Source organism: Schistocerca serialis, chromosome 8 (assembly GCF_023864345.2).
Source record: "Schistocerca serialis cubense isolate TAMUIC-IGC-003099 chromosome 8, iqSchSeri2.2, whole genome shotgun sequence".
NCBI lineage: Eukaryota > Metazoa > Arthropoda > Insecta > Orthoptera > Acrididae > Schistocerca > Schistocerca serialis.
The window spans coordinates 440625442-440638175 of NC_064645.1; the positions used below are offsets into that span (position 1 = coordinate 440625442).

Consider the following 12734-nt stretch of genomic DNA (forward strand, 5'->3'; position numbering starts at 1 on the left):
TTGCGTGTAGTGGACTCCTGACCTATCCAGCGGAACCCGAAACCCCACCACCCTATGGCGCAAGTCGAGGAATCTGCAGCCCACACGGTCGCAGAACCGTCTCAGCCTCTGATTCAGACCCTCCACTCGGCTCTGTACCAAAGGTCCGCAGTCAGTCCTGTCGACGATGCTGCAGATGGTGAGCTCTGCTTTCACCCCGCTAGCGAGACTGGCAGTCTTCACCAAATCAGATAGCTGCCGGAAGCCAGAGAGGATTTCCTCCGATCCATAGCGACACACATCATTGGTGCCGACATGAGCGACCACCTGCAGATGGGTGCACCCTGTACCCTTCATGGCATCCGGAAGGACCCTTTCCACATCTGGAATGACTCCCCCCGGTATGCACACGGAGTGCACATTGGTTTTCTTCCCCTCTCTTGCTGCCATTTCCCTAAGGGGCCCCATTACACGCCTGACGTTGGAGCTCCCAACTACCAGTAAGCCCACCCTCTGTGACTGCCCGGATCTTGCAGACTGAGGGGCAACCTCTGGAACAGGACAAGCAGCCATGTCAGGCCGAAGATCAGTATCAGCCTGAGACAGAGCCTGAAACCGGTTCGTCAGACAAATTGGAGAGGCTTTCTGTTCAGCCCTCCGGAATGTCTTTCGCCCCCTGCCACACCTTGAAACGACCTCCCACTCTACCACAGGTGAGGGATCAGCCTCAATGCGGGCAGTATCCCGGGCAACCACAGTCGTAGTCCGATCAGGGGATGCGTGGGACGAGCTGGCCGTCCCCGACAAACCCCCATCCGGACCCCCACAGTGATGCCCATTGGCAACAGCCTCAAGCTGTGTGACCGAAGCCAACACTGCCTGAAGCTGGGAGCGAAGGGATGCAAACTCAGCCTGCATCCGAACACAGCAGTTGCAGTCCCTATCCATGCTAAAAACTGTTTTGCAAAGAACGTCTGAACTAATCTACAGGGAGCGCAAACAAATCGACAAAATTTAAACGATAATTAAAATACAAGATTGCCTAGTAAATGCAGTAATGCTGCTACTTGCGCACTGCTGACACTGCTCGGCGGCGGAAGGAGACTAAGCGAAATTACACTATTCAGGTACTAAAACACGATGCTACAACTCTCAAATACTATAATACGCCCAAAATTTATGAATTAAACAATGCAAGAACCAAAAACACGCAAAGAAATTAAGAATTAAACTATGTAACAAATGAGTGAGCTAGGAGTATACGACTTGCTGCTGCAGCTGCTAATCCAACGGCGGCAGGGAGCACACTGACTGACCAACCGACACTGGCCGTTCAAAACAAAACAGTAGACAAACGACTACGCGAATTTACACTATTCAGGTACTAAAACGCGATGCTACAACTCTCAAATACTATAATACGCCCAAAATTTATGAATTAAACAATGCAAGAACCAAAAACATGCAAAGAAATTAAGAATTAAACTATGTAACAAATGAGTGAGCTAGGAGTATACGACTTGCTGCTGCAGCTGCTAATCCAATGGCGGCAGGGAGCACACTGACTGCGACCAACCGACACTGGCCATTCAAAACAAAACAGTAGACAAACGACTACGCGAATTTACACTATTCAGGTACTAAAACGCGATGCTACAACTCTCAAATACTATAATACGCCCGAAATTTATGAATTAAACAATGCAAGAACCAAAAATATGCAAAGAAATTAAGAATTAAACTATGTAACAAATGAGTGAGCTAGGAGTATACGACTTGCTGCTGCAGCTGCTAATCCAACGGCGGCAGGGAGCACTGGTGAATGCATATGGATTACTTCCTAAGAGAAAATTCTATGGGGCAAAGATATCATCAGCATCCCTCTTTTGTGGTAGTGAGGAGAAAGAAATGGTGCCACATAACCACAGTTCTGGAATGCCTCATGCAGTTACGAATGAATTTGGAATATGTACGATATACTCTCTGGAAAGGAATATTGACAGATTGTGACCTCCACTTGATTTCCTAGCTACAATTAGCATCTATCACACTTGACATGAATTCAGCCTTACCGTTTCATGTATTAGACAATGAACTAAGTAAGAACTTGCTGCTTATCTTTGTTTTTGAAGTTCTTGTACATGTCAAAACTGTGTAGTTATCATTTAGAGGCTCAAAATTTCAGTGTTGCATCTTCTTTAAAAATGGAATTGGTTTCTAGAAATAAAGCTGGCAGTCACTTTTAACCATCATGGTTTTTTTAAGCTTCTTGTTGCACAGATAACTTGATGTTATGAACATTACACCATAAGCACAATACCATACATGACATACACATAGCTTCTCCTCCTAAACCATCTACCAAGCTTCTGACCCTCTGACTTTCAGTTATAAACATGGTACACACACTGCAAGGTCAATACACTTATTACATTTTAATTTATTTATGCAGGTTACTAATGCATATTCAGATTTACATTAAATACAATACAGATACTGGTAATTTTTATATAATATTTCTCCTTTTTTGCAACGAGTAGAAACTATAAAAAATATAATTTAACATTCCTGCTCTTACAGTACAAAGAACTTCAAACTGACAAGTTGTTTTACTATTCTTGAAACAACATTACAATTTAATTTTTATTATTCTCTAAAGGCACTTTTCCAAATTTTATGCATTGTTTTAGTATTACAAGAATCTGATTATGAGGACAGTATCAGTATTTGTGTGAAACAGGTAATGCTGTAGAATTTCTATTTGAGATGTAATTTATGCATTTAAATGCTTGGATTATAGCGTAACACAAGTTTGATATAATTTAAAATTCATTGTGAATATGCCTTCCTCTAAGTTTTCTAAGAGCTATACATTTTTGAAAGGTAATAACTTTTATTTGAGTAAGTATGTAAATCTTGTAGGTAAGTGTTTTATTAGATTATGTATCAATTTGTGTTCTGTGATAGTTTAGATGGATTTTCATTTTCTTACACAAACTGTTGTCATTGCTTCTGAAGCTATTATTTTTAGATTTTTAAATGTCGCAAGCATAATCGTGATTGCAGATAATCAGAAACTTTTCTTTCCTTTATTAACTTGTGAGAATATAAATTGAATATTATAAAATTACCTGAGTATAAATGTTGAAGATAGTATCCTGATATTTATTCCTTCATCTAAGGGCAATATATGCCAACAACTGAGCTCACAAACTTTTAGTTAGTAAAGAACTAAATACATAGCACAAAAGTGTTAAAGTATCTGATACACAACCTGATTCAGTAGTGAAGTCTCTAATATGTGATCTAAAACATTATAGCAGTAAGAAATTTCTAGTGTGTTTAGGGGTGGGATGTAAGTGGAATGGAGTTATTTTTAAAACATTTAAAAATGATCAGTACTGGTGTAAAAACCATAGCTCTGGGGTTCTCTAAGCTGATTGGTGTCCTTTTCCTCCATCCTTATTGGTGGGGATGGCAATAGAAAAGGATGAAATGTGAAGTCTAATACTACAACTCTTTGAGAAATTTCAAACAAATTTGGAATACATAAGTCTGGTATACACAATAACTGGGAAACATTGAGTAATCAGCCTGTAAGTAAATAGACTGAAACTAAAAAAAAAACTTTTTGTTACTTTGCCTATTAATATTTCAGTTTGGCAACACAGTGGATCACAACCAGTGTAAAATGAGTTACAGTGAAATGCAGAAAGTTCCTGTTGTTTGTGTTTTGTCTTAAGATTTGTGTCAGATATCTTATGCTGCCTCATTCTTTGTTGTTGATACACATTTCAGCTGAGCTGCATAGAATAGGACATCCATTAATCTTTGGAATTTTAAATGATTATAATGGAAGTATTTATTTACTTTTTACATGCTATGTCATTTAACAATGCAATAACTCACAATATTCTTCTGTGTAAACTTTTTTTAGTTGGAAATGTTTTAAAATCTTCCAGTTAGTTACCTAAAACAACAATAGCAGCATATAAAAAATCTGAATATGTAGCAACCTATACAAAAAATTAGTCATACACGAAACAGATTGTTCTTATTTGTTGTACTAAACTGTTAATAGAATGAAGGACTCATGGTTCCACTGAAGGAAGAAGATCGTCTGTCAGCAACGGTTTGGGCAGTAACAGAAGCTGCAGCAGTAGTGCCTAGAGGTGTATTTGTAGTTAACTCTGATGATGGTTGTCTCTCATGGAATCCATGTTTCATTGGTCTGGGACACAGCAAGGCAGTCAGTCTGTCACATTATTTGCACCTGAGACCTCCGCGCAAACCCTGGAATACGTGCCTACTTACTGCTGCGTCACCTAATCCAGCCATTGATTGCCTTGATTCAGTTGACACTGACTTTCCACCAGGTATGAATTTTTTGTCATTATATTATTTCTAATTTGCTATATTTATGGAAAACAATGAAAGTCAAAATATCTTGATTTAGCATCTTTGAAGTTGGTAACACTAAAAATAATAATCACTATAAAAAAATTAATTAGATTTATGCAACAAGGAAACAAATATTCATATGAATTTAAAGGAAATATGCAGCTTGTTTTTCATGTCTGACAGCTATAATTCCCATGTGTCAATAAACAATTCTGATGAAACTTGGCGGGTGTGTAGAGGGGGTGGGGGTGGGGGGGGGGGCAAAATAATGAACTATGTATTTTTTTGTGCCAATTTCACTTTTAAGGGGTAAAACACACCCCAAAAGGTAACAGGCCTATTAGGTTTGGAGGGAATATCTTTGAAACGATGATATATAAAAAATGTTACTCATATAAAAATTGATATGCAAGTAATATTCTTAAAAACTGTGTAATCAAATTTTGTAATAATTTGAAATTTTGCAGAGTACCCCACCACCATTAATTAATTTTGATAACTTAAAACTTTTGTTACAGTATAAATTAAAGAAGCTGTCAAGCTATATACATACATGTGTAATAAAGCTGCTTTCTGGCATACCATTTTTGGAAAATAAGCTGCACACATAGTGCTGTCAGAGTATTTTCAATATACTTAAGTAAAATATCTAAACATTCGTTATTAGTCTAGTTATTTATTTTACTTATATTTGTTGTATGTTTTAAATTGTTATTTTATGTTTTACTTTTTTTCAATTTGACATATATGTATTTTGTTAATTGAAAATAATAAGTAACTTATTATTATGATATAAAATCATTACAGCAATGATAATCTGTAAATAGATGTTTAAAACATAACAATTTCTTACACCATTCACATAAAATGAATGGATTTTCCTCACATAATATAGATGACAGAGAACACAAAACAAAATCAGCAGGATTTCAAATTGTCACAGTGTAGCACTTCAAGAATTTCCGCATAAATTCTAGAACCACTTGTCCTTCTACCATCTTGAACACATGACATTTTAAATATAAGTGGGAGAGTGGAATCATATCTACTGCACCACCTGTTTCTGTGTGCAGGTTGGAAGTTTGTCATGAGAAGACTGTAAGCGTGGTGGTCGAACGACGCCGGCAAGTATTTGCCCCTAGCGCCACAGAAGCCGAGGTGAAACAACAAGAAGTAATTATGTAGTATTCTTTGCTGTTTTAGTGACTGTGATTATTGTTAAAGAAAAATGAACAATTGATTATAGACTTTTAAGTACTTCACATATTGGGCTCACTAGAGGCAAGATGGATTCATAAATTATGTGGTTGTTACACCAACTTTATTGCAGATGTATTTTATCGAGTCTAATGCGAGATGAGTCGGTTGACTTGTAAACATTCGAATATTGATGTGAGAAATATTGAATTTGTTCTCTGAGGAAGTTGAAGTATATGATGACTGAATTAAAAGTATTCTTTGAGTACTAAATTATTTCAAAAGTAGTGAGTGAGTCTTATAAATTCCTGTTAACCAGCAGTATTCTTCGGAGAATAAGTTTTTGGTGATCGACGTAGCCGGAAATCAAGAGAAGAAGATTGGCTGTACATACCAAGTAAGTCAACCTATGGGAGAGAGGTGTGTATTTTGCAATTCAACTTCACATCACTTCGGGTCATCTAAAGTGTTAGAACAGATGATCCTCCAAATATCCTGATTTGAATTAGGCATATTTCAGTACATTGTTAAGCCATGATAAAAAGAATTGATAATGTAGTAGCGACTGCAGCTTAATTACATTGTTTCTTAAATCTCGATTAGCATCAAATTCACTCAACAGAACTAGACCTGAAAATCTTCTCACTCAAAAGGTTCTTCCTACATCAAAAGCCATATATGTACCACATCTTTACCTGTGTTGTCGAGGCTTTTGGGATCATCAGGTGAACAGTTTTCTTGTCCTTGGGTATGGTGGTCAAAATGGTTTTTTCACACTGACAACATGCCTTATCTTAACTGTAAAAGGAACTAACTGTGATTTAGACCAAGAATTTGATAACCTCTCTTTGAAGCCCCAAATTTTCTTGAGACAGCATCAAAATCTGGTAAATAAATATCTGACCAAGTGAAAATATGTTTGAAGATGTTTTCTTTCCCAGTGAGAATGAAAAATCTGTATTATTGTTAGGGCTGTCACTGTAAAAAAACCATACAGAACATTATACCAGAGGACAAGGATCTAGTGATCCGAAAGGGTTCAACAACACTTGTAAAGTCGTGAGGTGTAAATGGCATTCAATGTTGGAAGAACTTTGTGAGCAGATTTTCAGATATAGTTCTATTGAATGATCTTGATGTCAATCTCTTCTTGAGAAACAATATAATTAAGCTGCAGTCACTAGTACATCATCAGTTCTTTTCACCAAGGCTTACCAGCGTACTAAAACATGCCTGATGCAAATCAAGATATTCAGAGTGTCACCCACAACAATTTGGAATCCTGCTGAATTTTGTCTTATATTGTGTTCTCCATCATGTACATTATGTGAAGAAATTTTGTTCATTTTATGTGCATGGTATAAGAAAGCATTCTGTTTTAAGCATTTATTTCATTGTTGGAATGATTTCAAATCATAATATTGAGTTACTTATTATTTTCAGTTAACGAAGAAATAAAAAAAAAAAAAAAAACTAACAGACTGCTTCACAAAATAATAACAGTGCTACCCAAATTCAACATTTGTCCAGCTAGATTTCAGAAAACAACACTTCATAATCAGTGGAGATCTCCTAAATAGAGCAGGACAACTGTATGTCTGTGCTCAGATTATGAAAACAATAAATAATCTCAATGATCAACACAAACTGCCTGGTATCCTCACTGTAGCAGTAACTGAGCAAATGGAAATTTGCAAGGAAACGTTTAAGATGAGAGAGATACCTAACATACCGGTACCAGTATCTGAAGGAGTCATAGAATATGGCGTACCAGCAGAAATGTCAGAAACATCCAGCAGAGTTGAAGAGGAAACAATTTCTTCAGATGAGAAAGCCTACAAACCTAATGTAAACTCATGTGCACCTGAAACCTTCAAGGATGAAGCTGTCAGCACATTCCACACACTTAATGCCTCATGCTCACTTGTAACTAGGACTGCAACCACACCAACAGCCAAGAACCATTCTACTAGATCCAGAAACTCATCAGCTGCTCTGCAGACATCTCAAAGAAGAGCCTCAGGATAAGAAGAGCTGCTGTGCGTAGTGACTATTTTTTATGGGATCTTCGCAATTCAAAGAAGAAGGAAAAGGCAGAATATTTACAGTGTCAGCAACAAGAAAGTACAAAGGTAAATAGTGCAGCAAATCCACTACATGAAACTTTAACAGTTGTATACCAAAATGTGCAGGGACTAGAAAGTAAATTAGCTGAAATAGAAGTTTTATTAACTGACTATCTAAAAGACATTAACATACTATGCATAAGTGAGCACTGGGTAAAAGAAATGCAAGCGTCTAGCATAATTATTCCAAATTTTCAGATGATTAGCAAATTTTGTAGAATCAACCATAAAGGGGGTGGGACATGTATTTATGTTAGGACAGGGGTAGAATCAAAAGAAATTAAATGTAAACTAAAATGCATAGATAAAGATTTTGAATACAGTGTATGTGAGCTAACCAAATTAAAAATTACTATTGTGTGTTTGTACTGATCACCATTGGGCAACTTTGCCATTTTTATGGAAAACCTTGAGAGACTACTGAATGAACTTAAACATAATGTGATTGTTCTTGGTGATTTTAATGTTAACTTTAAGAATGATTGTAGTAAACAACAGCAACTGTGCAATCTGTTTTTGTGTCATAATATGATGGCAACTGTAAATGAAGTTACCAGATGCAGAAATATGTCTTAAACTATAATAGATCAAGTATTTATAAACAAGGACAAATGTGAATATAACACTGAAGTAATTGACACTGGTATCTCGGATCACAAGGGTATCAAATTGAGTTTAAATGTCACATCTTACAAGGACCCTGTTATCAATAACAATTACAGAGAAAGGAGATTTATAAATGATGACAGCATAAGAATTTTTAACTACTTTCTGGAAAATAAAAACTGGGGTAGTGAATCAAGTGGTGATTTCAACACAACGTTTGACTCATTCCTTGAAAGCTACAAACACTGCTTTGATGTTGCCTTTCCTATAAAAAGAGTCAAAACTAAACATAAAACCAAAACATGGGTAACACAGGGGATTAGAAAGTCATCAGACACTCTCAGAAAGTTAAATAAATCAGCCAGGAAGAGTGTAGCACTGAAAGCACATGTGAAATGTTATAGAAGCCTGTACAAGAAAGTAATAATTGCAGCTAAGAAGCTTGATAATGATTCATATATTAAGAAAGGTAACAACAAAATGAAGTCAACTTGGGAGGTAATAAATAAAAATATAGGTAGACACAAAAGAAAAGATAACAGCTTTGTCATTAAAAGTGAGGGTAAAACTGTTAAGGACCCACTTCAGATTGCCAACATATTTAACAAACATTTCACAAATATAGCTATAAATTTAATTAAAACTAAATGCAATTCCAGTAGCAAGGTAAAAATCCCCATGAATGACATGACAATGTTCCCTTATCCAGTAACTGAATCAGAGGTACTAAATGCTATAAATAAGTTAAAAAATAAAATGTCATGTGGATGTGATGGGATTCCTGACAAAGTCATTAAGCAAAGTGCAAGAAACATAGCCTCACATCTCACTGAAATTATAAATGAATCTTTTGAGACAGGGGTGTTTCCATCAATACTTAAAATGTCAACTATAAAGCCACTTTACAAGAACAGTGATAAATATGATGTTATTAACTTTAGGCCTTTATCGATGTTGTCAGGTTTTTCAAAAATAATAGAAAGGATAATGTATCATAGACTATACAAATTTCTTATTAAGAATAGAATATTGGTTAATGCGCAAAATGGTTTCCGTAATAATAAATCAACTGAAACAGCTATCTTCAATTTTTTACAACTTGTTCTAAATTCCATAAATAGAAAGGAATCAAATTGTGGATTGTTTTTAGACTTATCAAAGGCCTTTGATGTCATCGACCATAAGTTACTGCTTAGGAAGTTATATGCCTATGGGATATGTGGAGTTGCCCACAAATTATTTGAATCATATCTGTTGGACAGGTATCAGAAGGTGGAGATAAGCCATAGGATGTATTCATCAAGATTCGAGAGAGTTTTGTACGGAGTACCCCAGGTATCTGTATTAGGGCCATTACTGTTTTGAATATTTATCAATGACCTACCAAGTCAACTATCTGAAGCAGAGGCAGTACTGTTTGCTGACGATACAAGTTTGTTTGTTAAAGCAAACAGTGAAGCTGACTTACAGGAAAAAGTCACATTAGCAACAGACGAAGCAGACAGATGGTTTAATGAAAACAGACTCATTGTGAATGCCAAAAAAAAAAAAAAATAATGTGGATCAGCTTCAGGCATATTACAAATAAAATAAAAACTAACCTTACAGTAGAACTGGGTAAGTGTAAGATTGAACAAGCATCATACACTACTTTCTTGGGAGTATTGTTTAACGAACACTTAAGATGGGAAAAGCATATAATATCATTGAACAAAAAATTAAGTCAAACATGTTATATACTTAGAATGCTTAAAAGCTCATGTAATATTAAAACAGTGTTATGTGTTTATTTCTCACTCATGCACAGTTTATTAAGATATGGTGTACAGTTTTGGGGGAACAATAGTCTAACAAAACATTCATTTAGAGTACAAAAGAAGGCAGTCAGAATAATAAAAGGTATAGGATATAGAGACTCTTGTAGGCATGTTTTCAGAGAATTAAAAATCATGACACTACCATCCTTATATATATATGAAAGCATATGTTTCTTAAAAGAACATGAGGAATTTTCTACATTAAACAGAGAATTTCACAACTACAAAACAAGGAATAGGAATGATTTCCATAGAGAAATTCATAAAACAGCTATGTGTCACAAAACTGTACTATACCAACCCAAAATCCTCTACAGTGCTCTCCCCAAAGAACTAAAAATAATACCAAAACTGCACATATTTAAAAGAGAATTAAAAAAACATGTTATTGAGCAATAGTTTTTACAGTATTGAAGAGTTTATGAATCATTGACAATGGAAGTGCAGTTAATATTTCCCTGACATAATAAATATGTGTAATTGCTCACATTTAAATACTTGCTGTTTCTATGAAAGTGTGAAACAGTGTTAATGTAAGAATGGAAATAATCTGTGATGTGAGAATCACTAGTGTGTTTTTTTTTTTTTTTTTTTTTTTTTTTTATCCTACTTGCATATTTTTATGTTAATGCTCTTATAGTTCTATTAAAATTGTAATGTCTAAGTGACAAGTAAATTCAATTATAAATTCTCATGTACATGTACTTTAAATTGTAATGTTTATTGACAAGTCCTATGTCATTTTGATGATGTACTACAAGGATGCTAATAAACTGAATTGTATTGAATTGAAACATATATGTCAAATGGAGAAAAGGTAAATCATAAAATAACAATTTAAAACATAAAACAAATATAAGTAAAATAAATAACAAGATTAATAATGAATGTTTAGATATTTTAATTAGGTTTGTTGAAAATAATCTGACAGATTATTTTCCAAAAATAATATTTCAGAAAGCAGCTTTATGACACACAGATGAATGTAGCTTGAAAGCTTCCTTACCTAATGTTTTAACAAAAGCTCTAAAATTTTCAAAATTAATTAATGGTGGTGGGGTATTTTGCAAAATTTCAAATTATTACAAAATTCAGGTACACAATTTTCAATAATGTTAATTACATATCAACTGTTATATGAGAAACCTTTTTTATATGTACATACAAATGAGGTCTGCCACAATTATAATACAAGAAGTTGTAAGACTTTATATGCAGATAGGGTAAGGACAACACAAACCCAAAAGCATATAAATTATTTTGGAATAAAACTTTACAATGCTCTGCCAGTGTTCACGAAGGAAATAATAGATGAAGTAAAATTTAAGACTGAGCTTAAAAATTACCTTTTAAGCAAAACTTTCTATGACATACATGAGTACTTTGATTGTGTGTAAATTTGTTGCCATAATTTTTAATTTATATCTCTAAATTTGTACTTTTAAAAGTGCCTTGAAAGTTATATTATTATGTTTGTAGTACTTATACTCGTATGATAACTTTGTTGCGATAATTCCTACATCATGTAAATGATTTATGGAAAGATAATGAAATGAAATGAAATTGAAAAGGATATTCCCTCCAAACCTAATACGCCAAATTACCTTTCTGGGTGTGTTTTACCTCTTAAAAGTGAACAATTTAGAACATAAAAAATATGTATTGCATCATTTTGTTCCCTCTACATATCTGCCACATTTCAAGATCATTTATTGACACTTGGGAATGTTGCCTTGTGAGTGGCTTTTGAAATACCACAAGATACATTCTTGTGATTAAACAAAGAGAGTGCTCTGTTAGATGAAATCCTTAAGTAAAAATAAATGATTATGACAGTCAATGTTAACTTATTTTTTTTAAAAATTGGAACTGTGTATGTTGTGCAATTTATGACACTGCAGCTGAGAATGAGAGCTTAACAGAAAGAGCAACTTTTAGTGAGGTACAAGTTATATAATACTGCATTATCAGATCTATAGGTTATCTGAAAACTTCTATTTGTGTTCTGAAAATTTATGAGTTTAAAGCGGTAATACTGGAATCAAGAAAAGTAATTTTGCTGATTAACTGATCACTGTGGTGCTAAACTGATGTGATATTCAGACAGGTCAACTATTTGGTAACATTTTGTGATTTTATGAGGATTTAATTTTCTGGTTGAACAAGAGTAGTACTCAGAGTGGGGAAGTGGGGCAATTATTTGGTGCAACTTCCATCCCCTTAATTTTGATTTGAGTAGTAATTAAGTTATGTGATGATGACTCTTTTCTTTTTTCGTAAAGTAATGATTAGTTAATCTATGCTACTGCACACCTTGACCTTTTGCTATTTTGCAAGTGGAAAAGAGGCTCAAATCTTTCAATTTTAACCAGTCTCAGACAGCTATGACTTAGAGTAATGTTTTGTAGTGTAATGTGCACTTGATTTTAAATTTTTACTAGTCCACACCTTTGGTATTATAGTCAGTTTTAGTACTAATTATTGTGATGCCATGAGGACAATGTAATGTATTTATTTAGGATGTAATGACGATCATTTGCTATTAGTGTTAAGCATTTTTTTCTTAGTTTTGAGTTAGAAATAAAAGTAAGTGTACTAAACTAGGGAA

General features: G+C 34.5%; 1 protein-coding gene across 1 annotated transcript; it reads left to right on the forward strand.

Moving 5' to 3' along the window:
- Positions 1–3831: 3831 nt before the first annotated feature.
- On the forward strand, positions 3832–5704 carry LOC126417054 (radial spoke head protein 9 homolog). Its single transcript, XM_050084946.1, has 3 exons — positions 3832–3837; positions 4061–4355; positions 5454–5704. The coding sequence occupies exons 1-3, from the start codon at positions 3832–3834 to the stop codon at positions 5480–5482; spliced, it is 330 nt and encodes a 109-aa protein (XP_049940903.1). The 3' UTR covers positions 5483–5704.
- Positions 5705–12734: the final 7030 nt, after the last annotated feature.